General features: G+C 45.4%; 2 protein-coding genes across 2 annotated transcripts in view; one reads left to right on the forward strand and one right to left on the reverse strand.

Moving 5' to 3' along the window:
* Positions 1-11,914: 11,914 nt before the first annotated feature.
* Positions 11,915-13,916, reverse strand: LOC124002758 (GTP-binding protein Rhes-like). The gene is made up of 2 exons (XM_046310481.1): positions 13,086-13,916; positions 11,915-12,684 (listed from the first exon to the last, which is right to left on the reverse strand). Exons 1-2 carry the CDS (start codon positions 13,729-13,731, stop codon positions 12,149-12,151), a joined length of 1,182 nt encoding a protein of 393 aa, XP_046166437.1. The 5' UTR covers positions 13,732-13,916; the 3' UTR covers positions 11,915-12,148.
* A 600-nt stretch (positions 13,917-14,516) lies between these two features.
* Positions 14,517-25,354, forward strand: part of LOC124003153 (mycbp associated protein) — a 46,684-nt gene continuing 35,846 nt past the window's right edge. The window contains exons 1-8 of the mRNA XM_046311217.1: positions 14,517-14,930; positions 17,707-17,831; positions 18,200-18,362; positions 21,112-21,218; positions 22,291-22,456; positions 22,720-22,835; positions 22,909-23,059; positions 23,300-23,418. Coding sequence (XP_046167173.1) covers positions 14,864-14,930; positions 17,707-17,831; positions 18,200-18,362; positions 21,112-21,218; positions 22,291-22,456; positions 22,720-22,835; positions 22,909-23,059; positions 23,300-23,418 — 1,014 coding nt within the window. The 5' untranslated portion in view covers positions 14,517-14,863. The remainder of the gene's footprint in view (positions 14,931-17,706; positions 17,832-18,199; positions 18,363-21,111; positions 21,219-22,290; positions 22,457-22,719; positions 22,836-22,908; positions 23,060-23,299; positions 23,419-25,354) is intronic.

A 25,354-nucleotide genomic window follows, 5' to 3' on the forward strand; every position in this document is an offset into this window, starting at 1 on the left:
TAAAGCTGTCCCATCAGACTACATAAAGCTATTCCAACAGACTACATAAAGCTGTTCCAACAGACTGTCCCAACAGACTACATAAAGCTGTCTCAACAGACTGTCCCAACAGACGACATAAAGCTGTCTCAACAGACTATCCCAACAGACTACATAAAGCTGTGCCAGCAGACTACATGAAACTGTCCCAATAGACTGTCCCATCAGACTACATAAAGCTGTCCCAACAGACTGTCCCATCAGACTACATAAAGCTGTCCCAACAAACTGTCCCATCAGACTACATAAAGCTGTCCCAACAGACTGTCCCATCAGACTACATAAAGCTGTCCCAACAGACTACAAAAAGCTGTCCCAACAGACTACATAAAGCTGTCCCATCAGACTACATAAAGCTGTCCCATCAGACTACATGAAGCTGTCCCAACAGACTACATAAAGCTGTCCCAACAGACTGTCACAACAGACTACATAAAGCTGTGCCAACAGACTACATAAAGCTGTCCCAACAGACTACATAAAGCTGTCCCAACAGACTACATAAAGCTGTCCCAACAGACTACATAAAGCTGTCCCAGCAGACTACATGAAGCTGTCCCAACAGACTACATAAAGTTGTCCCAACAGACTACATAAAGCTGTCCCAACAGACTGTCCCAACAGACTACATAAAGCTGTTCCAACAGACTGTCCCAACAGACTACATAAAGCTGTCCCAACAGACTATATAAAGCTGTCCCAACAGACTACATAAAGCTGTCCCAACAGACTACATAAAGCTGTCCCAACAGACTACATAAAGCTGTCCCAACAGACTACAAAAAGCTGTCTCAACAGACTACATAAAGCTGTCCCAACAGACTACATGAAGCTTTACCAAAGACTGTACCATCAGACTACAAAAAGATGTCCCAACAGACTGTCCCATCAGACTACATAAAGCTGTCCCAACAGACTGTCCCATCAGACTACATAAAGCTGTCCCAACAGACTACAAAAAGCTGTCCCAACAGACTACATAAAGCTGTCCCAACAGACTGTCCCATCAGACTACATAAAGCTGTCCCAACAGACTGTCCCAACAGACTACATGAAGCTGTCCCAACAGACTACAAAAAGCTGTCCCAACAGACTACATAAAGCTGTCCCATCAGACTACATAAAGCTGTCCCAACAGACTACAAAAAGCTGTCCCAACAGACTACATAAAGCTGTCCCATCAGACTACATAAAGCTGTCCCATCAGACTACATAAAGCTGTCCCAACAGACTACATGAAGCTGTCCCAACAGACTACATAAAGCTGTCCCAACAGACTGTCCCAACAGACTACATAAAGCTGTCCCAACAGACTACATAACGCTGTCCCAACAGACTACATAAAGCTGTCCCAACAGATTACATAAAGCTGTCCCAACAGACTACATAAAGCTGTTCCATCAGACTACATAAAGCTGTCCCAACAGACTGTCCCATCAGACTACATAAAGCTGTCCCAACAGACTACATAAAACTGTCCCAACAAACTGTCCCATCAGACTACATAAAGCTGTCCCAACAGACTGTCCCATCAGACTACATAAAGCTGTCCCAACAGACTACAAAAAGCTGTCCCAACAGACTACATAAAGCTGTCCCATCAGATTACATGAAGCTGTCCCAACAGACTACATGAAGCTGTCCCAACAGACTACATAAAGCTGTCCCAACAGACTGTCCCATCAGACTACATAAAGCTGTCCCAACAGACTACATAAAGCTGTCCCAACAGACTGTCCCATCAGACTACATAAAGCTGTCCCAACAGACTACAAAAAGCTGTCCCAACAGACTACATAAAGCTGTCCCATCAGACTACATAAAGCTGTCCCAACAGACTACATGAAGCTGTCCCAACAGACTACATAAAGTTGTCCCATCAGACTACATAAAGCTGTCCCAACAGACTACATAAAGATGTCCCAACAGACTACATAAAGCTGTCCCAACAGACTACATAAAGCTGTCCCATCAGACTACATAAAGCTGTCCCAACAGATTACATAAATCTGTCCCAGCAGACTACATGAAGCTGTCCCAATAGACTGGCCCATCAGACTACATAAAGCTGTCCCAACAGACTACATAAAACTGTCCCAACAAACTGTCCCATCAGACTACATAAAGCTGTCCCAACAGACTACATAAAGCTGTCCTAACAGACTACATGAAGCTGTCCCAACAGACTACATAAAGCTGTCCCAACAGACTACATGAAGCTGTCCCAACAGACTACATAAATATGTCCCAACAGACTACATAAAGCTGTCCCAACAGACTACATAAAGCTGTCCCATCAGACTACATAAAGCTGTCCCAACAGATTACATAAATCTGTCCCAGCAGACTACATGAAGCTGTCCCAATAGACTGGCCCATCAGACTACATAAAGCTGTCCCAACAGACTACATAAAACTGTCCCAACAAACTGTCCCATCAGACTACATGAAGCTGTCCCAACAGACTACATAAAGCTGTCCCAACAGACTGTCCCATCAGACTACATAAAGCTGCCCCAACAGACTACAAAAAGCTGTCCCAACAGACTACATAAAGCTGTCCCATCAGACTACATAAAGCTGTCCCAACAGACTGTCCCATCAGACTACATAAAGCTGTCCCAACAGACTGTCCCATCAGACTACATAAAGCTGTCCCAACAGACTACAAAAAGCTGTCCCAACAGACTACATAAAGCTGTCCCAACAGACTGTCCCATCAGACTACATAAAGCTGTCCCAACAGACTGTCCCAACAGACTACATGAAGCTGTCCCAACAGACTACAAAAAGCTGTCCCAACAGACTACATAAAGCTGTCCCAACAGACTACAAAAAGCTGTCCCAACAGACTACATAAAGCTGTCCCAACAGACTGTCCCATCAGACTACATAAAGCTGTCCCAACAGACTGTCCCAACAGACTACATGAAGCTGTCCCAACAGACTACAAAAAGCTGTCCCAACAGACTACATAAAGCTGTCCCATCAGACTACATAAAGCTGTCCCAACAGACTACAAAAAGCTGTCCCAACAGACTACATAAAGCTGTCCCATCAGACTACATAAAGCTGTCCCATCAGACTACATAAAGCTGTCCCAACAGACTACATGAAGCTGTCCCAACAGACTACATAAAGCTGTCCCAACAGACTGTCCCAACAGACTACATAAAGCTGTCCCAACAGACTACATAACGCTGTCCCAACAGACTACATAAAGCTGTCCCAACAGACTACATAAAGCTGTTCCAAGACTACATAAAGCTATTCCATCAGATTACATAAAGCTGTCCCAACAGACTGTCCCAACAGACTACATAAAGCTGTCCCAACAGACTACATAAAGCTGTCTCAACAGACTACATAAAGCTGTCCCAACAGATTACATAAAGCTGTCCCAACAGACTACATAAAGCTGTTCCATCAGACTACATAAAGCTGTCCCAACAGACTGTCCCATCAGACTACATAAAGCTGTCCCAACAGACTACATAAAACTGTCCCAACAAACTGTCCCATCAGACTACATAAAGCTGTCCCAACAGACTGTCCCATCAGACTACATAAAGCTGTCCCAACAGACTACAAAAAGCTGTCCCAACAGACTACATAAAGCTGTCCCATCAGATTACATGAAGCTGTCCCAACAGACTACATGAAGCTGTCCCAACAGACTACATAAAGCTGTCCCAACAGACTGTCCCATCAGACTACATAAAGCTGTCCCAACAGACTACATAAAGCTGTCCCAACAGACTGTCCCATCAGACTACATAAAGCTGTCCCAACAGACTACAAATAGCTGTCCCAACAGACTACATAAAGCTGTCCCAACAGACTACATGAAGCTGTCCCAACAGACTACATAAAGTTGTCCCATCAGACTACATAAAGCTGTCCCAACAGACTACATAAAGATGTCCCAACAGACTACATAAAGCTGTCCCAACAGACTACATAAAGCTGTCCCATCAGACTACATAAAGCTGTCCCAACAGATTACATAAATCTGTCCCAGCAGACTACATGAAGCTGTCCCAATAGACTGGCCCATCAGACTACATAAAGCTGTCCCAACAGACTACATAAAGCTGTCCCAACAGACTGTCCCATCAGACTACATAAAGCTGTCCCAACAGACTACAAAAAGCTGTCCCATCAGACTACATAAAGCTGTCCCAACAGACTACATGAAGCTGTCCCAACAGACTACATAAAGTTGTCCCATCAGACTACATAAAGCTGTCCCAACAGACTACATAAAGATGTCCCAACAGACTACATAAAGCTGTCCCAACAGACTACATAAAGCTGTCCCATCAGACTACATAAAGCTGTCCCAACAGATTACATAAATCTGTCCCAGCAGACTACATGAAGCTGTCCCAATAGACTGGCCCATCAGACTACATAAAGCTGTCCCAACAGACTACATAAAACTGTCCCAACAAACTGTCCCATCAGACTACATAAAGCTGTCCCAACAGACTACATAAAGCTGTCCTAACAGACTACATGAAGCTGTCCCAACAGACTACATAAAGCTGTCCCAACAGACTACATGAAGCTGTCCCAACAGACTACATAAATATGTCCCAACAGACTACATAAAGCTGTCCCAACAGACTACATAAAGCTGTCCCATCAGACTACATAGAGCTGTCCCAACAGATTACATAAATCTGTCCCAGCAGACTACATGAAGCTGTCCCAATAGACTGGCCCATCAGACTACATAAAGCTGTCCCAACAGACTACATAAAACTGTCCCAACAAACTGTCCCATCAGACTACATGAAGCTGTCCCAACAGACTACATAAAGCTGTCCCAACAGACTGTCCCATCAGACTACATAAAGCTGTCCCAACAGACTACAAAAAGCTGTCCCAACAGACTACATAAAGCTGTCCCATCAGACTACATAAAGCTGTCCCAACAGACTACATAAATCTGTCCCATCAGACTACATAAAGCTGTCCCAAAAGACTACATAAAGCTGTTCCAACAGACTACATAAAGCTGTCCCAACAGACTGTCCCAACATACTACAAAAAGCTGTCCCAACAGACTGTCCCAACATACTACAAAAAGCTGTCCCAACAGACTACATAAAGCTTTTCCAACAGACTACATAAAGCTGTCCCAACAGATTACATAAAGCTGTCCCAACAGACTACATAAAGCTGTCCCAAAAGACTACATAAAGCTGTCCCAACAGACTACATAAAGCTGTTCCATCAGACTACATAAAGCTGTCCCAACAGACTGTCCCAACAGACTACATAAAGCTGTCCCAACAGACTACATAAAGCTGTCCCAACAGACTACATAAAGCTGTCCCAACAGACTGTCCCAATGGACTACATAAAGCTGTTCCAACAGCGGACGCCAACATGAGTTGTAACTATTGAACCGTACACAAACATTAGTGTCACGATCGTCGTATGAAGGGGACCAAAGTGCAGCGTGGTTAGAATACATTCTTCTTTATTTCAGGAAGAACACAAAGAACACTTAAACAAAAGTGCCGCTATGATAACGAGTGCAGACACAGGCAACTCCAGACAATCGACAACAACCCTCGAAATACCCAAAGAAGATGGCTGCCTAAATATGGTTCCCAATCAGAAACGATAAACACCTGCCTCTAATTGAGAACCAATCTAGGCAACCATAGACCAACATAAACACCTAGAATAAAACAACCCCATAAATCTACAAAAACCCCTAGAAAGTACAAACACCCTAGAATAAGACAAAAACACACATATCACCCATGTCACACCCTGACCTAACCAGCATAAAGAAAGAAAACAAAGAATACTAAGGTCAGGGCGTGAGAATTAGGCTGTTACGTTTATGTTCAGTGAATGTATAAATGTTTGTTTTTATATCATTGTCACTTAGCTCTAAGTATAAGCAAGTGCAAGCCAACGAGCTGCGACGAGGTCGGCCTATTTGTTCAGCACTTTCAAAATGGACACCGACAGAAATTCAGACAGATGTTAGTTCAGATAAATTCAGCAAGATTTTGTGGCCTTAACTTTAGTCTTCTTTAAGTCACCATAAAGACAGAGAGAGAGGCGGTTAGCCTACCATTTTTGGATTGTATTAGACCTGTGTGGTTGGAAAAGGAGGGAAAATACAAACCACTTATATAGACAATACACCGACGTACAGACAAGACATTGTGTAAACAAGAACAACCTCTCGGGAAATCACCAGGAATTACATGGTTCAATTAGTGAACTTTCTGCTGAAAAAAATACTGTATATTTCAATGGGAAGAGACTGTCACTGGCAAACATGGTTCCAGACCCAACAACATTATATAGTATCGCCTCCTCATGGTTACAGACCCAACAACATTATATAGTATCCCTCCTCATGGTTACAGACCCAACAACATTATATAGTATCGCCTCCTCATGGTTACAGACCCAACAACATTATATAGTATCCCTTCCTCATGGTTCCAGACCCAACAACATTATATATTATCCCCTCCTCATGGTTACAGACCCAACAACATTATATAGTATCCCTCCTCATGGTTACAGACACAACAACATTATATAGTAGCCCCTCCTCATGGTTCCAGACCCAACAACATTATATAGTATCCCTTCCTCATGGTTCCAGTCCCAACAACATTATATAGTATCCCTCCTCATGGTTACAGACCCAACAACATTATATAGTATCCCTTCCTCATGGTTACAGACCCAACAACATTATATAGTATCCCTTCCTCATGGTTCCAGTCCCAACAACATGATATAGTATCCCTCCTCATGGTTACAGACCCAACAACATTATATAGTATCCCCTCCTCATGGTTCCAACAACATTATATAGTATCCCTCCTCATGGTTACAGACCCAACAACATTATATAGTATCGCCTCCTCCTGGTTACAGACCCAACAACATTATATAGTATCCCTTCCTCATGGTTCCAGACCCAACAACATTATATATTATTCCAGACCCAACAACATTATATATCCCCTCCTCATGGTTACAGACCCAACAACATTATATAGTATCCCCTCCTCATGGTTCCAACAACATTATATAGTATCCCTCCTCATGGTTACAGACCCAACAACATTATATAGTATCGCCTCCTCATGGTTACAGACCCAACAACATTATATAGTATCCCTTCCTCATGGTTCCAGACCCAACAACATTATATATTATCCCCTCCTCATGGTTACAGACCCAACAACATTATATAGTATCCCTCCTCATGGTTACAGACCCAACAACATTATATAGTATCCCCTCCTCATGGTAACAGACCCAACAACATTATATAGTATCCCCTCCTCATGGTTCCAGACAGAACCGAGTCAGAACCGTAGGATAAATACCGGGGGCATAAAAGCAGACAATGAAAGCTTTTACAATTTTCAATTATGACATTTCTCTAAAACAGGCTATAGGCTACATGTGCACCACCAAGTCAGAACAGTAGGCTAAGTTCTGAGGGGGAAAGGGACCAAATTATTAGGGTGAGACACATGGGCTACTAACAGCTTACTACACAACATACACTTAGTATTACTTTCTTAGCTACAGTATACATATCTCCCTGGCATATTACATCATTTATGCAGCAGTATACAAGACATAGTTTTGGACTAACTGTTGTTATGCTGTGCTCACTTGAACAGGAAGGTGGAGCAGCAGTCCTTCTTGTTGGTAAACTTACTCAAGTCACACCCTGATCTGTTTCACTTGTCTTTGTGGTTGTCTCCACCCCCCTCCGGGTGTTGCCCATCTTCCCCTTTATCCCCTGTGTATTTATACCTGTGTTCTCTGCTTGTCTGCTGCCCATTTGTTTTGTTCGTCAAGCCTACCAGCGGTTTTCTCCTTGCTCCTGTCTGTTTGTAGTTTCTGTTTTCTAGTTTTCCTGGTTTTGACCATTCTACGCTGACCCTGAGCCTGCCTGCCGTTCTGTACGTTTTGGACTCTGACCTGGATTACTGACCTCTGCCTGCGCTGACCCTGAGCCTGCCTGCCGTTATGTACCTTTTGGACTCTGACCTGGATTACTGACCTCTGCCTGCCTCCCGTTCTAGTAATAAACATTTGTTACTTCGACACAAAAACTACTTTTGCACCACACAGAACACACAGCAACTGCCTCGGCAATGCTGCAAGGCAAATGCAGCGCTCCATTGGAAATGGATGTACTTCTGGCGTACCCAAACATAAAGAGGTTGTCTGTGTGACCGACGCGTGAACATGCCCAATGTCCTCCAGATGCATAGAGGTTTTGTTTTGCCAGATGCCTAGCCCGCATTTTCCAAACTTGATGCACAGGTGCTTTGCTTTTCTAGTTGCTGTGTGTGTGTGTGTGTGTGTGTGTGTGTGTGTGTGTGTGTGTGTGTGTGTGTGTGTGTGTGTGTGTGTGTGTGTGTGTGTGTGTGTGTGTGTGTGTGTGTGTGTGTGTGTGTGTGTGTGTGTGTGTGTGTGTGTGTGTGTGTGTGTGTGTGTGTGTGTGTGTGTGTGTGTGTGTGTGTGTGTGTGTGTGTGTGTGTGTGTGTGTGTGTGTGTGTCAGACAGAAAGGCAGAGCAGTATTGACTGCAGCAGAATCGTGATCAACCAGAGGGTTGTACTGTACTACCTAGCCTACACAACTCACTGTCTGCAGTAGACTGTTTCTGGTTGCTAAATCCTCTATACATTCCGTCTTCTTCTGTTTGTACCACTACACGGTAACGTAACACACAAGCTTAAAATACTGAACGCATGTGGTACATAGAACCCACCGCAGCCTACTGCAGCACCCCTTAGTGTTGCGGACTGCTCCATTGACAATGAATGACTTCCGCTGGAACACAAAGTGTTCGACGCATTTGGCGGACATGAGACGTAAACGCTTCAAACACACCAACTGTATTAAGGCCGAAAATAGTATGCAGCATCCTCTAGATATGTGTGCAACATTCACCTTCTGCTACCATTTCTGTCAAACCTGTTTAACGCATACAGTTTGACGCATATGTTCGATAAATCCAACGTATGCACCACACAGAACGTATTACCAAAGCCTCTGCAACGCAATGCTGCACGGCAAACGCAGCGTTCCATAGGAAATGAATGTACTTCTGGTGTGCCAAAATGCAACGACACAGTCGGTGTGTTCAAAGCGTTGGGGGAGTGAGAGCAGCGTCGGTCCCTCCCGCTCTCCCTCCCTCCACTGAGAAAAGGGGAGATATTCTTCCAGTTGATGTCATAATTCAAGTCACACTGCATTATTTCATGCGCCAATTCGTGTTGTTACTCCTATGACCGGAGAAAGTGAAATATTCCTCCATATTAAAAAAGACTCAGGCCACTAATAACGCGAGATTATCAGAGTACTTTGCTATTGTTATTCATTGCAGCTGCAGTGCTGGTTGAGTGAACGGACAGGAGAAGGCATATTTTATCTCTTAGAAAAGTGTGGAACAGAGACAGTGCTGAATAACAACTTAAACATTAATTTACTCATAAAAACAGCAACTATTTGCTGTATTCCTTGGTTCTCTCTCTAGTGATAGTTTTAAAAGTTTTGCTATTTCACGGTACCCGCTTTGCTGTTTATTCAATGGTTATTTATTTTTTTACAGTCTAAGGTCTCGAGAAAGCTGTTCAAACACGTGATATGAGATATCTGATTGGCCAGCGGTAGACCTATGGGTGCACTTGATTTGCTCTCTGGGCCTTCCGGGTAGGCGGAGTTTACCGTCAGACACATGAAATGGTTAAAAATGGGAAAACTTTGCCTTCCCGGGTTCTAGTTCCTCATTAATTATAATTCCTAATTCTATGGTTATAACTATCTCATGTATGGTAGATCCTGGCATCCATAGCTTTGTAAAGTGGTTACACTGCTCCAGACCCATCCGTTTTCAAATCACAGGTTGCCCCTTTAAGCATGTGGAACAGCCAGAAGACTCATTCATACAGTTTATGAGAAAAGAGGTTATGATGTTTTTACTAGGGGATAAAGAATCCCATTTACACAACACAATAGCCATAATAACACCTAGTTTGGACACACACACACACAGGTAAAGGGAAATATCCAGGCAATGAGATTATAGGAGTGGAAATCTAACAGCAGAAAAACAAGTAGCTGTTGTTTTATGGAAACTCAGAAACTCCCAGCAGCCTCTGTTGTGTTGAAAGGCTTTCACCGGCCCTGCAAGTAGACACACACTCTCACAAAGGACACACACACGCACCCTAATTCATGGAACAATGGTGCACTGATTGCGGTTGAAAAAATATCCTATGACTCTTTTGTCAGTGTCATTACGCCTATTCATCATCATAAACAGCAACGTAATCGTCACCTTCATCATCATCATCACCATCATCATCATTACCGTCATCATCATCACCACCATCATCATCATAAACAACAACGTAATCGTCACCTTCATCATCATCACCACCATCATCATTACATCATCATCATAATCATCATAGTGAATATATAGAACAGGGCTCTATAGTATGGAGTTACAGATGTATGTGTGTGAAAAAATCTGATTCATAGACGGAATGTATAGAGGATATAGCAACCAGAAACAGTCTACTGCAGACAGTGAGTTGTGTAGGCTAGGTAGTACAGTACAACCCTCTGGTTGATCACGACTCTGCTGCAGTCAATACTGCTCTGCCTTTCTGTCTGACGCACACACACACACACACACACACACACACACACACACACACACACACACACACACACACACACACACACACACACACACACACACACACACACACACACACACACACACACACACACACACACACACACACACACACACACACACACACACACACACACACACACTCACTCCCTTTCTCCACTATTCTCTCTCGCTCTCTATTTCTGTCTGTAGGACTCATGAAATGTGTTACGCTATAAAGTCAATGAAGTCAAGTCCCTGACTCAATGTCCTCTTCCTCCCACTCTCTCCTCTTCCGCCCTGACTCAATGTCCTCTTCCTCCCACTCTCTCCTCTTCCGCCCTGACTCAATGTCCTCTTCCTCCCACTCTCTCCTCTTCCGCCCTGACTCAATGTCCTCTTCCTCCCACTCTCTCCTCTTCGGCCCTGACTCAATGTCCTCTTCCTCCCACTCTCTCCTCTTCCGCCCTGACTCAATGTTCTCTTCCTCCCACTCTCTCCTCTTCCTCCCTGACTCAATGTCCTCTTCCTCCCACTCTCTCCTCTTCCGCCCTGACTCAATGTCCTCTTCCTCCCACTCTCTCCTCTTCCTCCCACTCTCTCCTCTTCCGCCCTGACTCAATGTCCTCTTCCTCCCACTCTCTCCTCTTCCTCCCACTCTCTCCTCTTCCTCCCACTCTCTCCTCTTCCTCCCACTCTCTCCTCTTCCACCCTGACTCAATGTCCTCTTCCTCCCACTCTCTCCTCTTCCGCCCTGACTCAATGTCCTCTTCCTCCCACTCTCTCCTCTTCCTCCCACTCTCTCCTCTTCCTCCCACTCTCTCCTCTTCCTCCCACTCTCTCCTCTTCCTCCCACTCTCTCCTCTTCCTCCCTCTCCTCTCTCCTCTTCCTCCCACTCTCTCCTCTTCCTCCCACTCTCTCCTCTTCCTCCCACTCTCTCCTCTCTCTTCCTCCCCTCTCTCCTCTTCCTCCCACTCTCTCCTCTTCCTCCCACTCTCTCCTCTTCCTCCCACTCTCTCCTCTTCCTCCCACTCTCTCCTCTTCCTCCCACTCTCTCCTCTTCCTCCCACTCTCTCCTCTTCCTCCCACTCTCTCCTCTTCCTCCCACTCTCTCCTCTTCCTCCCACTCTCTCCTCTTCCGCCCCTAAAGGAGACGCATATAATACATGATCAAAAATGATTTTTTTATTCATTTCAAAAATATATATTTTACATTAGATTGAGACCCACAATTGCACAAATTCTGCACATTTGGTGGGCTATTAGTAGTGTTCAAGTCCCTGGTGCAAATACTATTCACAGTCATATCTACATTTAGCAGAATGCATTTGTGGAAATGAAACATGATTGTTTTTCCTCGCTCCACACACCCTTATAAACCAGTCCAGTCTGTCTTTGGCTCCTTCACTGAACCTGACACTTCTCCAGCGGCTTGCCCGGCTTCCGTCCGTCGGGGCCGAGGACTTGACGGAGATCAGTGCTGAAACTCGGCCGTCGAGCGAGCGGATACAGCGCCCCACACGGAGCCTTACAAACGGTGGCCTGGCTCCCTCTCCCGGCCGCTCTGCACTCTTTCAGCGCCTGGTACGACCGAATCGAAACTTTGCGGTGCTGCGACGGACTAGTTTCCGTTGGCAACCCGCCCCGTTTAGCCAGAGCCTCGAATACCTCCTCCAGATTAGTGCGGTCTTTGGCGGAGGTCTCGAAGTAGGCGCAGTCCTCACCGAGGGCTCGGAGCACCTCTGCCCGGGAAAGTACTCTCTCCGCTGGGGACAAGTCCACCTTGTTAGCGCAGACTACCGTGGGGACCCGTACGCTCTGGCCCGGCCTGGTGGGCTTGAGGAGCTTGGTTTTGGCCGCGAGGATCTCAGTGCGCAGGGCACACACCTCCTCGAACGAGCTCCGGTCGTCCAGGGTGAAGACCAGAAGGAATATGTCACCTTTACAAAACACAATGCACCTTTACAAAACACAGGAGGAGACCGAAATATTATAGCCTATATTTTCATTATAGCCTACATTGTCATATTCTCGTTAGCAATTTGAACTGAAGTTCCTTCTGGGATAAAAATTATATTATATTATGTTTTATTATATTCTATATCCTATTCTATCCATAACCTATACGTCCATATACACATATTTATATTCTCTCTCATCGTTTATAAAGCAAGCATGTCCACTTTTACGCACACCACATCTACGTGGAGAGAGAGACTTATTCATTTGTGTGCATTTACATCTTTAACACTGCGATAACAACAACTGTTGAGGCACCTCCAGCTCCAACATAGAGACCATGATAAGGACTCCCGTTATTGCCTACATTCCCGTTACGCACCGGTTAGTATGGAGAGCCTGCGTTTCGCCGGGAAGCTCCTCTCTCCGGAGGCGTCCAGTACGTCGATCTGATACGTCTCCCCGCGGATGTGGAACATTTTCCGGAGGAAATCCTCGGAGGTGGGCTGGTACTCCTCCACGAAGCCGTCCCAGAGGTACCGTCGCAAGATTGAAGTCTTGCCCACCCGGGGCGCACCCAGAACCACGATGCGCCTGCAGTTCTGAGGCTTGGTAGAGCTCAGCGGGTCCTGCGGAGAGTCCTGGGCGAGCCTTGGGTCGTCCTCGCCTAACCGAATCTGCCCCTGGAGAACCAGAGCAGATAGCTGGTCCAGTGGCGACCTCTTGCAAGAGTGGCCATCGGAGGGAGGTGGAAGCCAGCTAGCTGTGCTTTGGGACCGCACCACCCTCCCCTTCTTTTCCTGGTGCTTCCACTGAGACGTGACCATTTTAAGGAAACCCATGCTGGCTTTGAGCCCCGGGGAGTTCAGGTGCTGGGTTACGTTTTTGTATGCCAGCAGGACCTTGGAGGAGCCGGGGCTCAGAGCTCTGGTCCCGGGGAACTGAGAAGGTTCAGCCCGCTGATGGGCGACGGGCATGTTGGTTGTGGTGGTCGGTGAGCAAGTTGATGGGTTACCTTTTACCTCCATAATGTTGTCTCACTTAAGTGGCATGTGAAATGTAGCCTGTACTAGCCTGTAGAGCAGTGTGGATGCCTGGGTGGATCCTGTAATATTACAACCTGTCAGGTTTGGAAACTACATGTGGTCCTCGTGACACCTGTGTGTTTGCGCACATCTAGTCTGGGTGGTACAGAAACAGATGTCTTTTGGTGTTGTTTATATAGCCCTGCACGCGCCTGGCTCGTCCGCGTCACACGGCATGGGTCATCTGCTCGTCTCTCCCAACAGCTAGTTGCCAGAACTGCTGATTGACAGAAGCGGAGAGATTGTTATGTTCTCCCGGAGGACACCGAGTGTTCGACGATTATGGAACAATGGAAGCGGCCAGTTCTACTGCAATGTGCACCGCCAAGACAGGCACTCTGGTGGTATTGCGCACCCTGTGGAGGTTGGATAAATTGAGGCTATGGGAATATGTGAATATCAACATACAAAGAAGCCGTATGTATTTGTTTACCAACTGCTGGCACACGGTGACACATCTGGCCTTTAGCCTTTTTGTATGAGCTGAAATAAGCCTTACAAGCCTATTCACTATTGGCGAGATCAATGACATTTTCTTTTCTTTCCTTTTCATTACATTTTGTGATGAAATACTCCAGCAAATAAAGGCCTAATGTATTGAGGAACAAAACACGAGAGCATCGTCAACATATATATATATATACGAGGATCACCAAAGTGACCAAATAGTATGTGTTACTTTGTGCTGCCTACCGCCTAGAATTAGTCTTGATTCATTTTCTTCGAGGGAAATTCTCATTCGGCGCTGTTGGATTTAATTGTTGTCCGACAGAAAGTGAGCATCCCTTTAACAGCGGCATCCCTTTAACAGCAGCCAAGCGTCCGTTGCCATGGGTACCGTGAGGCAGCGGGAAGAAAGAGACACGAATGACAAGGCTAGATGCTAGCTATCAAAAGTTTACTCAACGAATAAGTTGCTTTTGTATAAATTGTATTAATGTCACAGTTTAGGGAAAATTGTACCTTTCTTGTCTCCCTGCGTGACACCAATTTACTTTAGCTAAAACAACTTGCTCAGCTGCCGAGTTGACTAACTAGCTAGGCTACAACTAACTTAGCTAGCCTAAGCATTGATATGGCAAGTCTAGGCAAATCCACTGGCAAAACTCCCAAAAAGGAGGCGAGACCTCGGACCCCGCCAGGTATGTAAGAATATAGCTAGCTAACATAGCTGTTATACTATTAGCTAGCTAACTAAACACACACACACACACACTTAACGTTATCCTCCTGACCTCTCTCTGTTTGTTAACGTTAGTCCATACGTGTGTGTGGGGAGGAGGGGTGAGAAGAATGTAGCAGGCCGGGTAGATAGTCATGAACGAGAATTTGTTCTCAGTCAACTTACCTGGTAAAATAAGTGTTAAATAAAATTAAAATAAAAGAGAGGGAGAAAGAAGAGAGATAGGAACAAGACCACCACTAATTTCCTGTCTTTACTCTGTAAAAGAGACATTCTCGAGGCATAGGTGTGTATTTGTTTACGTGGGGCTCTGTCGTTGTGTGTGTGTGTTTATCTGTGTGTGTTTATATGTGTGTGAACGCTGGTGTGTGTGTGTACATAATGAGGATACAGTCACAAAAGCGAGTGCATGTGGAGCCTCAGTGTCCCCGTAGCCTTCCATTGTGTGCCAAGGACACCCACTATGAAGGATGAGACTCCTGCAGTTTTTCCTTTTATCCCTTCTGTGACCTTCCCTCACTCTCCGCAAGGTGCTACCCTCCTCTGAAAACCACACAGAATGTACTGAGAACAGGTGGCAGGGAGGGGGGTAGAAAAAGATGGAAAAGCAAACGGTAGAGAAGCAAAAGTTGTGTGGTGGTCATGGTAACCAGGGACAGACTCAAAAGATGAGCGGTGGGTTGTGTGGTGGTCATGGTAACCAGGGACAGACTCAAAAGATGAGCGGTGGGTTGTGTGGTGGTCATGGTAACCAGGGACAGACTCAAAAGATGAGCGGTGGGTTGTGTGGTGGTCATGGTAACCAGGGACAGACTCAAAAGATGAGCGGTGGGTTGTGTGGTGGTCATGGTAACCAGGGACAGACTCAAAAGATGAGCGGTGGGTTGTGTGGTGGTCATGGTAACCAGGGACAGACTCAAAAGATGAGCGGTGGGTTGTGTGGTGGTCATGGTAACCAGGGACAGACTCAAAAGATGAGCGGTGGGTTGTGTGGTGGTCATGGTAACCAGGGACAGACTCAAAAGATGAGCGGTGGGTTGTGTGGTGGTCATGGTAACCAGGGACAGACTCAAAAGATGAGCGGTGGGTTGTGTGGTGGTCATGGTAACCAGGGACAGACTCAAAAGATGAGCGGTGGGTTGTGTGGTGGTCATGGTAACCAGGGACAGACTCAAAAGATGAGTGGTGGGTTGTGTGGTGGTCATGGTAACCAGGGACACTCTGACTCACTGAAGATGAGTGCATAACTGTGTGTGTGTGTGTGTGTGGTGCACTGAAGATGAACAGAAGTTGCAGTGTAACTGTGTGTGTGTGTGTGTGTGTGTGTGTGTGTGTGTGTGTGTGTGTGAATATTGTGTCCACCTGTCTGTGTGTGTGTGTAACAATGCTTTGTGTGTGTGTCACATTTGTGTGCCTGGTCTATGGGTTGTGTTGAATATTCTGATCCACTGTTGGTTCAAGGTCAGGAGGTCAGATGTAACAGTAGTTCAGATAGCTGGTCTATGGGTTTGTTGGTAAAGTCAGATGCTGTTGGTTCATAGTTCAGATGTAGCCTGGTCTATGGGTTAGTGTTGGTAAAGTCAGATGCTGTTGGTTCAGTAGTTCAGATGTAGCCTGGTCTATGGGTTAGTGTTTGTAAAGTCAGATGCTGTTGGTTCAGTAGTTCAGATGTAGGCTGGTCTATGGGTTAGTGTTGGTAAAGTCAGATGCTGTTGGTTCAGTAGTTCAGATGTAGCCTGGTCTATGGGTTAGTGTTGGTAAAGTCAGATGCTGTTGGTTCAGTAGTTCAGATGTAGCCTGGTCTATGGGTTAGTGTTGGTAAAGTCAGATGCTGTTGGTTCAGATGTAGCCTGGTCTATGGGTTAGTGTTGGTAAAGTCAGATGCTGTTGGTTCAGTAGTTCAGATGTAGCCTGGTCTATGGGTTAGTGTTGGTAAAGTCAGATGCTGTTGGTTCAGTAGTTCAGATGTAGCCTGGTCTATGGGTTAGTGTTGGTAAAGTCAGATGCTGTTGGTTCAGTAGTTCAGATGTAGCCTGGTCTATGGGTTAGTGTTGGTAAAGTCAGATGCTGTTGGTTCAGTAGTTCAGATGTAGCCTGGTCTATGGGTTAGTGTTGGTAAAGTCAGATGCTGTTGGTTCAGTAGTTCAGATGTAGCCTGGTCTATGGGTTAGTGTTGGTAAAGTCAGATGCTGTTGGTTCAGTAGTTCAGATGTAGCCTGGTCTATGGGTTAGTGTTGGTAAAGTCAGATGCTGTTGGTTCAGTAGTTCAGATGTAGCCTGGTCTATGGGTTAGTGTTTGTAAAGTCAGATGCTGTTGGTTCAGTAGTTCAGATGTAGCCTGGTCTATGGGTTAGTGTTGGTAAAGTCAGATGCTGTTGGTTCAGTAGTTCAGATGTAGCCTGGTCTATGGGTTAGTGTTGGTAAAGTCAGATGCTGTTGGTTCAGTAGTTCAGATGTAGCCTGGTTTATGGGTTAGTGTTGGTAAAGTCAGATGCTGTTGGTTCAGTAGTTCAGATGTAGCCTGGTCTATGGGTTAGTGTTGGTAAAGTCAGATGCTGTTGGTTCAGTAGTTGGCTGTGTGTGTCATCCCAGGAAACTTGGTTTTCCCCATGTGAGTGCAAAGCCAAAACAAATACACTCAGAAATGGGGAAGCTTGTTTTATTATTCAGAACCCATATGCTTGGAATGAAACAGTTGGTTCTCTCCTGTCCTCATCCTGTCCTCTCGTCTCCAGAGAAGAAACGTCTGAAAGTGTCAGAGGATTTCTCCTCGTGTCTGAGTGAAGAGCAGCCTCAGAGCCCCACTCTTAAAGGAGAGGACATCCAGGCCCTGGCCATCAGACCTGAGGACCTGGAGAAGGTGTGTGTGTGCATGTGTACATAATGTTTGTGTGTGTATGTGTGTGTGTACATAATGTGTGTGTGTATGTTTGTGTGTGTGGGTGTGTGTGTACGTAAGGTGTGTGTATGCATACATAATAGTAAGGGGATACGTAGTCAGTTGCACAACTGAATGCATTCAACCAAAATGTGTTTTCCTCATTTAACCCTCTGAATCAGAGAGGTGCCGGGGGAGCAGTTCATGGTGGAGATTAGCTGGGCAGATTTATCCACCTTTCCGGCTCGGGGTTTCGAAGTAGCAACTTTATAGTGACTGTCCCAACCCTCTAACTGCTAGGCTACCTTCCATCCTTTTGTGTGTGTGTGTGTTTGTGTGTACGTCCATAGTTGCGGGTGCCCCAGCCCCCTAAAGAACCCCAGAAACCTACAGCTCTGACCCGCGTGCTGGTGCGTAAGACCCGCCCACCTGATGACATCAGAAAGGGGGTGAGGGTAGCGGTGGCCCGCCCCCTGGCCCAGGACACCACCACACAGCCACTGGACTACACAGGTGAGCTGGCTACACTGCCCCTTCTGGCCAGAGGTGTGAAGTACAGGTGGGGTGTATCACAGTTGTGGTCACCCTTCCTGGTCCTAGAGAGCTACCGGGGGGGGGGGGTTCTCAAGCCCGTGATTAGTTCAATCAGGTGTATGGGATTCTCAAGCCCATGATTAGTTCAATCAGGTGTGTGGGATTCTCAAGCCCGTGATTAGTTCTATCAGGTGTGTGGGATTCTCAAGCCCGTGATTAGTTCAATCAGGTGTGTTTTAGAGCAGGGCTGGTGCAAAAGCCTGCAACACACTAAAGCCATCCAGGACCAGGTGTCTGTGACCAGCGGTGTAGACAAACAGGTCACGTAGCTGCTGCTCATGTTGGTATCTGTACTGATGGTGCAAAAGCCATGACAAGGAGACATAGTGGAGTGGTAACGCAGGTGTAAGCAGTTGCTCCCGATGCCACTTGGGGACACTGCAGCATCCACCAAGAGGCTCTTGCTGCCAAGGGAATGCCTGACAGCTTGAAAGACATTTTGGACACTACAGTGAAAATGGTTAACTTTGTTATAGCAAGGCCCCTGAACTCGCGTGCATTTTCTGCATTATGCAATGATATGGGCAGCGACCATGTAACGCTTTTACAACATACAGAGGTGCGCTGGTTATCAAGGGGCAAAGTATTGACATTTATTTTTGAATTGAGAGACGAGCTTAAAGTCTTCATTTACTGACCATCATTTTCACTTGTCTGATCTCTTGCATGATGATGAGTTTCTCACTCGACTGGCCTGTCTGGGTGATGTTTTTTCTCACCTGAAGGATTAGGATTACAGGGACTCTCCGCAACTATGTTCAATGTGCGGGACAAAATTAAGGCTATGATTAAGAAGTTGGAGCTCTTCTCTGTCTGCATTAACAAGGACAACACACAGAACTTTCCATCATTGTGTGATTTTTGTGTGTGCCAAATGTAATACAGCGAAGCACCTGAGTGAGTGGAGTGCGCAATTACGCAGGTACTTTCCCGAAACGGACGACACAAACAACTGGATTCGTTATCCCTTTCATGCCCTGCCTCCAGTCAATCAATCAATATCATTTATTTATAAAGCCCTTCTTACATCAGCTGATATCTCAAAGTGCTGTACAGAAACCCAGTCTAAAACCCCAAACAGCAAGCAATGCAGGTGTAGAAGCACGGTGGCTAGGAAAAACTCCCTAGAAAAGGCCAAAACCTAGGAAGAAACCTAGAGAGGAACCAGGCTTTGTGGGGTGGTCAGTCCTCTTCTGGCTGTGCCGGGTGGAGATTATAACAGAACATGACCAAGATGTTCAAATGTTCATAAATTACCAGCATGGTAAAACTATACTTACTGATATCTGAACAAAAGAGCCTCATCGAAATTGCAACAAGCGGTTCTGTGAAAAGTGAATTGAATCAGAAGCCACTGGCAGATTTCTGGATTGGGCTGCGCTCAGAGTGTCCTGCCTTGGAAAATTGTACTGTTAAGACACTGATGCCCTTTGCAACCACATACCTATGTGAGAGTGGATTCCCGGCCCTCGCTAGCATGACAACTAAATACAGGAATAGACTGTGTGTGGAAAATGATTTAAGACTAAGATTTAAGACTCTCCAATACAACCCAACATGCAGAGTTATGTGCATCCTTCCAAGCACACCCTTCCCATTAACCTGTGGTGAGATATTCACAATTTTCGATTAACAAATAAGGTTTTATATGTAAGATGGTTAAATAAAGAGGAAAAATCATTGATCTTATATTATTGTTTGTGCCCTGGTCCTATAAGAGCTCTTTGTCACTTCCCACGAGCCGAGTTGTGACAAAAACTCAAACACTAATTCTTATGTTTAATAAATTTATTGTATTGTGTGTGGCAGGCTTTACAATGATGGCAAAAAACAACATTTGAGAGTGCTGACCCTGGTGTTAGAGGGGGTACAGCTGACCCTGGTGCTAGAGGGGGTACAGCTGGAGGTTGAGTGTTTGAAGGGGTACGGAACTAGGAAACGTTTGGGAACCACTGGTGAAGACAAAACAAGGAAAGGGGCTCAGAAACTAATGTCTTAAATCCACTTCACCTTTATATTCATATTCATGTACAGTTAATCTGTTTTGACAGTTCTTTAGTCACCTAGACTGGTATCATTCATCCTCATGCTGTATAGAACTGTTGGTGCTGTCCGTTGTTATGTCGTGTGCTCTTCAGTGGAGGCTGTTGAGGGGAGGACGGCTCATAATAATGGCTGGGAGGGAGTCACTAGACTGGTATCATTCATCCTCATGCTGTGTAGAACTGTTGGTGCTGTCCGTTGTTATGTCGTGTGCTCTTCAGTGGAGGCTGTTGAGGGGAGGACGGCTCATTATAATGGCTGGGAGGGAGTCACTAGACTGGTATCATTCATCCTCATGCTGTGTAGAACTGTTGGTGCTGTCCGTTGTTATGTCGTGTGCTCTTCATTGGAGGCTGTTGAGGGGAGGACGGCTCATTATAATGGCTGGGAGGGAGTCACTAGACTGGTATCAAACATATAAAAGATGTGGTTGATGCCATTCCATTGACTCCATTCCAGCCATTATTATGAGCCGTCCTCCCCTCAGCAGCCTCCACTGGTGCTCTTCTACGTTGTATATCTTCTCTCCTGCCTACATAATGGCCCCCGTGGGATGAATCAAGTATTTAGAATTTGAATAGTGTTTAGTTAATGGAGAGGTGATGTTGTAGTGTGGTTTTGTCAGGACCGGGGGGACCTCGCTTCGATGCCCAAGGGATGGTCCTCCCCCACAGCATTCTGGGTAGTCTGGAGGACTTCAGGACAGAGATGCAGGCCAGGGGAGAGACTGAGGTGAGAGAAGATACCATGTTTGAAAATACCTTCTAACAAAAAGAATGGTTTTGGTTATAATGCATTTCAATCAGTGTTACAATGACAATGTTTCTCTATCTCTCTATCTATCTCTCTCTCTCTGATGGGTTCTGACTCTAAACTTAACATATTGTTAATTATCAGGTATCCTATTGAGATATGGAGTTACCATAGTCTGATTTCTACACCAGAAGTTAATGGTTATCTGTAGGAGTGTACAGTTGAAGTTTACATACACCTTAGCCAAATACATTTCAACTCTTTTCAACTGTTTTTCACAATTCCTGACATTTTTAAGAATGTGAAATGTCAGAATAATAGTAGAGAGAATGATTTATTTCAGCTGCCAATTATATGCATAGTCGAGCATCTTTTCGTGACAAAATATCTTGTTTATAACGGGAACTTTTTTTTTTTAATAGCGCCCCCCTAATGCATAACTGGTTTTAAGGATACCATCAACACCACAGGCCTTTTGGGTTGAAGGGTTTTTATTGAGGTAATTGGAGAATCCAGTGGGTTCTGGTCGTCTTTAATAGTTGATTCTAAGATCTGTATTTGATCACGTATATGATTTTGCTCTTTATTCTTTGTTATTGAGCCAAAAAGATTGGAGAAGTGGTTTACCCATTCATCTCCTTTTTGGATAGATAATTCTTTGTGTTTGTTTAGTGTGCTCTAATTTTCCCAGAAGTGGTTAGAGTCTATAGATTCTTCAATTACATTGAGCTGATTTCTGACGTGCTGTTCCTTCTCTTTCCGTAGTGTATTTCTGTATTGTTTTAGTGATTCACCATAGTGAAGGCGAAGACTCAGGTTTTCCGGGTCTCTATGTTTTTGGTTGGACAGGTTTCTCAATTTCTTTCCTAGATTTTTGCATTCTTCATCAAACCATTTGTCATTGTTGTTCATTTTCTTCGGTTTCTATTTGAGATTTTTAGATTTGATAGGGAAGCTGAGATATATACTGTTAAGATTTTCTACTGCCAAGTTTACACCTTCACTTTTACAGTGGAACGTTTTACCCAGGAAAGTGTCTCTATCTTTCCAGCTGGTGAGGAGGGTGCCAGCCCCTCAAAGCGCCGTCTCCCAGGTGTTGATAGGTGCAGAGAGACCCCCTTCAGTCCCCAGGGGTCAGAGAGACGTCCAGAGCCATGCCCTGCAGCACTGGCACACACACATGACCCAGAGACGACACCAGCAGGACCTTATCTCCAGTAGGTCTGCCAGAACTACAACTACCACATAAAGGACTACAAATACCATCAACTACCATTCTCCTTTCTCTCTCTCTCTCTCTCTCTCTCTCTCTCTCTCTCTCTCTCTCTCTCTCTCTCTCTCTCTCTCTCTCTCTCTCTCTCTCTCTCTCTCTCTCTCTTCTCTCTTCTCTCTCTCTCCCTCTCTCTCTTCTCTCTCTCTCTCTCTCTTCTCTTCTCTCTCTCCTCTCTCTCTTCTCTCTCTCTCTTCTCTCTCTCTCTAGACCTGCTCCAGAAGCCAGTAGAGAGGCTGTTGATGAACCAGTCCAACCGTTTCAGAGAGACTCAGGAGCAGAGAGAACTGATCACCCGAGGCCTGCCAGCCATACACTCTGGACAGGTAGGAGTCACCTGGAGGGGGGTGTCTATTGCTACTCTAGCCAATTAGAACGAACATGTGTGTGTGTTGCCAGGGTTACCGTGTAGGCAGTGAGTTCTGGAGCCTCCCTCAGAGGTTTGGTGATGAGCTGAGTGGTATCTCAGCCACCCTGACCCAGACACAGAGAGGACAGCAGGAACCTGTCACACACATCGCACAGCCACACAGCATCCGCATGGAGTCAGGTAAACACATACACGCACACACACACACACACACACACACACACACACACACACACACACACACACACACACACACACACACACACACACACACACACACACACACACACACACACACACACACACACACACACACACACACACACACACACACACACACACACACACACACACACACATGAATGAACGCACACACACAGGCAGTTTCTAAAATGAAGAACCCCTCATTGTGTGCTGTAGGTAATGTTCTCCCAGAGACATGTGGTTCAGCTAGCAGGACCTGGGACCAGAGTCTCTACCTGCAGCACCGACGACATGAGCTCAGAGATGTTCTCAAAGACCTGGACTTCAACCAGCCTGTAAGACTCACACAACACAACACACACACAACACAACACAACACACACGCACGTCACAGCGCCACACACACACACACACACAACACAACACAACACAACACAACACACACACGCACGGCACGACGACACACACACGCACGGCACGACGACACACAGACGCACAGAACTACACGTTTGTCCACAGGGGGATAAACAGATCTTTGTACGGTTAAGTTGAGTCATTCCTTCTGAATGGTGAAGGTAAGTATTAAGGTTTGCCTGGGGACATGGACACACACACACATCTACCACGGAACTTTGACATCACTATGCTACGACATCTCAAAAACATTAAATACACTCTACCTCACTCCACAATACTGTCTAACTCACTCCACAATACTGTCTAACTCACTCCACAATACTGTCTAACTCACTCCACAATACTCTATACCTCACTCCACAATACTCTATACCTCACTCCACAATACTGTCTACCTCACTCCACAATACTGTCTAACTCACTCCACAATACTCTATACCTCACTCCACAATACTGTTTACCTCACTCCATAATACTGTCTAACTCACTCCACAATACTGTCTACCTCACTGCACAATACTGTCTACCTCACTCCACAATACTCTATACCTCACTCCACAATACTGTCTACCTCACTCCACAATACTCTATACCTCACTCCACAATACTGTCTACCTCACTCCACAATACTCTATACCTCACTCCACAATACTGTCTACCTCACTCCACAATACTCTATACCTCACTCCACAATACTGTCTACCTCACTCCACAATACTGTCTACCTCACTCCACAATACTGTCTACCTCACTCCACAATACGGTCTTCCTCACAATACTGTCTACCTCACTCCACAATACTGTCTACCTCACTCCACAATACGGTCTTCCTCACAATACTGTCTACCTCACTCCACAATACTCTATACCTCACTCCTCAATACTGTCTACCTCACTCCACAATACTGTCTACCTCACTCCACAATACTGTCTACCTCACTCCACAATACTGTCCACCTCACTCCACAATACTGTTTACCGTGTCGGAGATCTTTGTGGGCTATATCGGCCTTGTCCAGGATGGTAAGTTGGTGGTTGAACCTCACTCCACAATACTGTCTACCTCAATACTGTCTCTACCCTCCTCCACAATACTGCAGTCTACCTCACAATACTGTCTACCTCCATCTAAGTGTGCGTTCTCCACAATACTCTATACCTCACTCCACATACTGTCGGAGGATACTGTCTCCACCTCACTCCACAATACTGTCTACCTCACTCCACAATACTGTCTATTATTCAACCCTCATTTATGAACTCCACAATACTGTTATACCTCACTCCACAATACTGTTATACCTCACTCCACAATACTGCCCTACCTCACCCAATACTGTCCAGTCCATCTGACCTCACTCCACAATACTGTCTACCTGGTCATTTATGAACATTTGAACTCTTGGTCAATACTGTTATAATCTCTACTCCCAATACTGGCTACCCCCTCACGGTTCCACAATACTGTCTACCTCACTCCACAATACTGTCTACAGCACTTTGAGATATCAGCTCGAAGGGCTGATTTGATTTGATTTGATTCCACAATACTGATTTGATTTGTTTACCTCCACAATACTGTCCACCTCACTCCACAATACTGTCTACCTCACAATACTGTCTACCTCACTCCACAATACTGTCTACCTCACAATACTGTCTACCTCACTCCACAATACTCTATACCTCAATACTCCACAATACTGTCTACCTCACTCCACAATACTGTCTTCCTCACTCCACAATACTCTATACCTCATTCCACAATACTTTATACCTCACTCCACAATACTCGTATACCTCACTCCACAATACTGTCTACCTCACTCCAAAATACTGTCTACCTCACTCCAT

The sequence above is a fragment of the Oncorhynchus gorbuscha genome, linkage group LG18, assembly GCF_021184085.1.
Source record: "Oncorhynchus gorbuscha isolate QuinsamMale2020 ecotype Even-year linkage group LG18, OgorEven_v1.0, whole genome shotgun sequence".
Classification (NCBI taxonomy): Eukaryota; Metazoa; Chordata; class Actinopteri; order Salmoniformes; family Salmonidae; genus Oncorhynchus; species Oncorhynchus gorbuscha.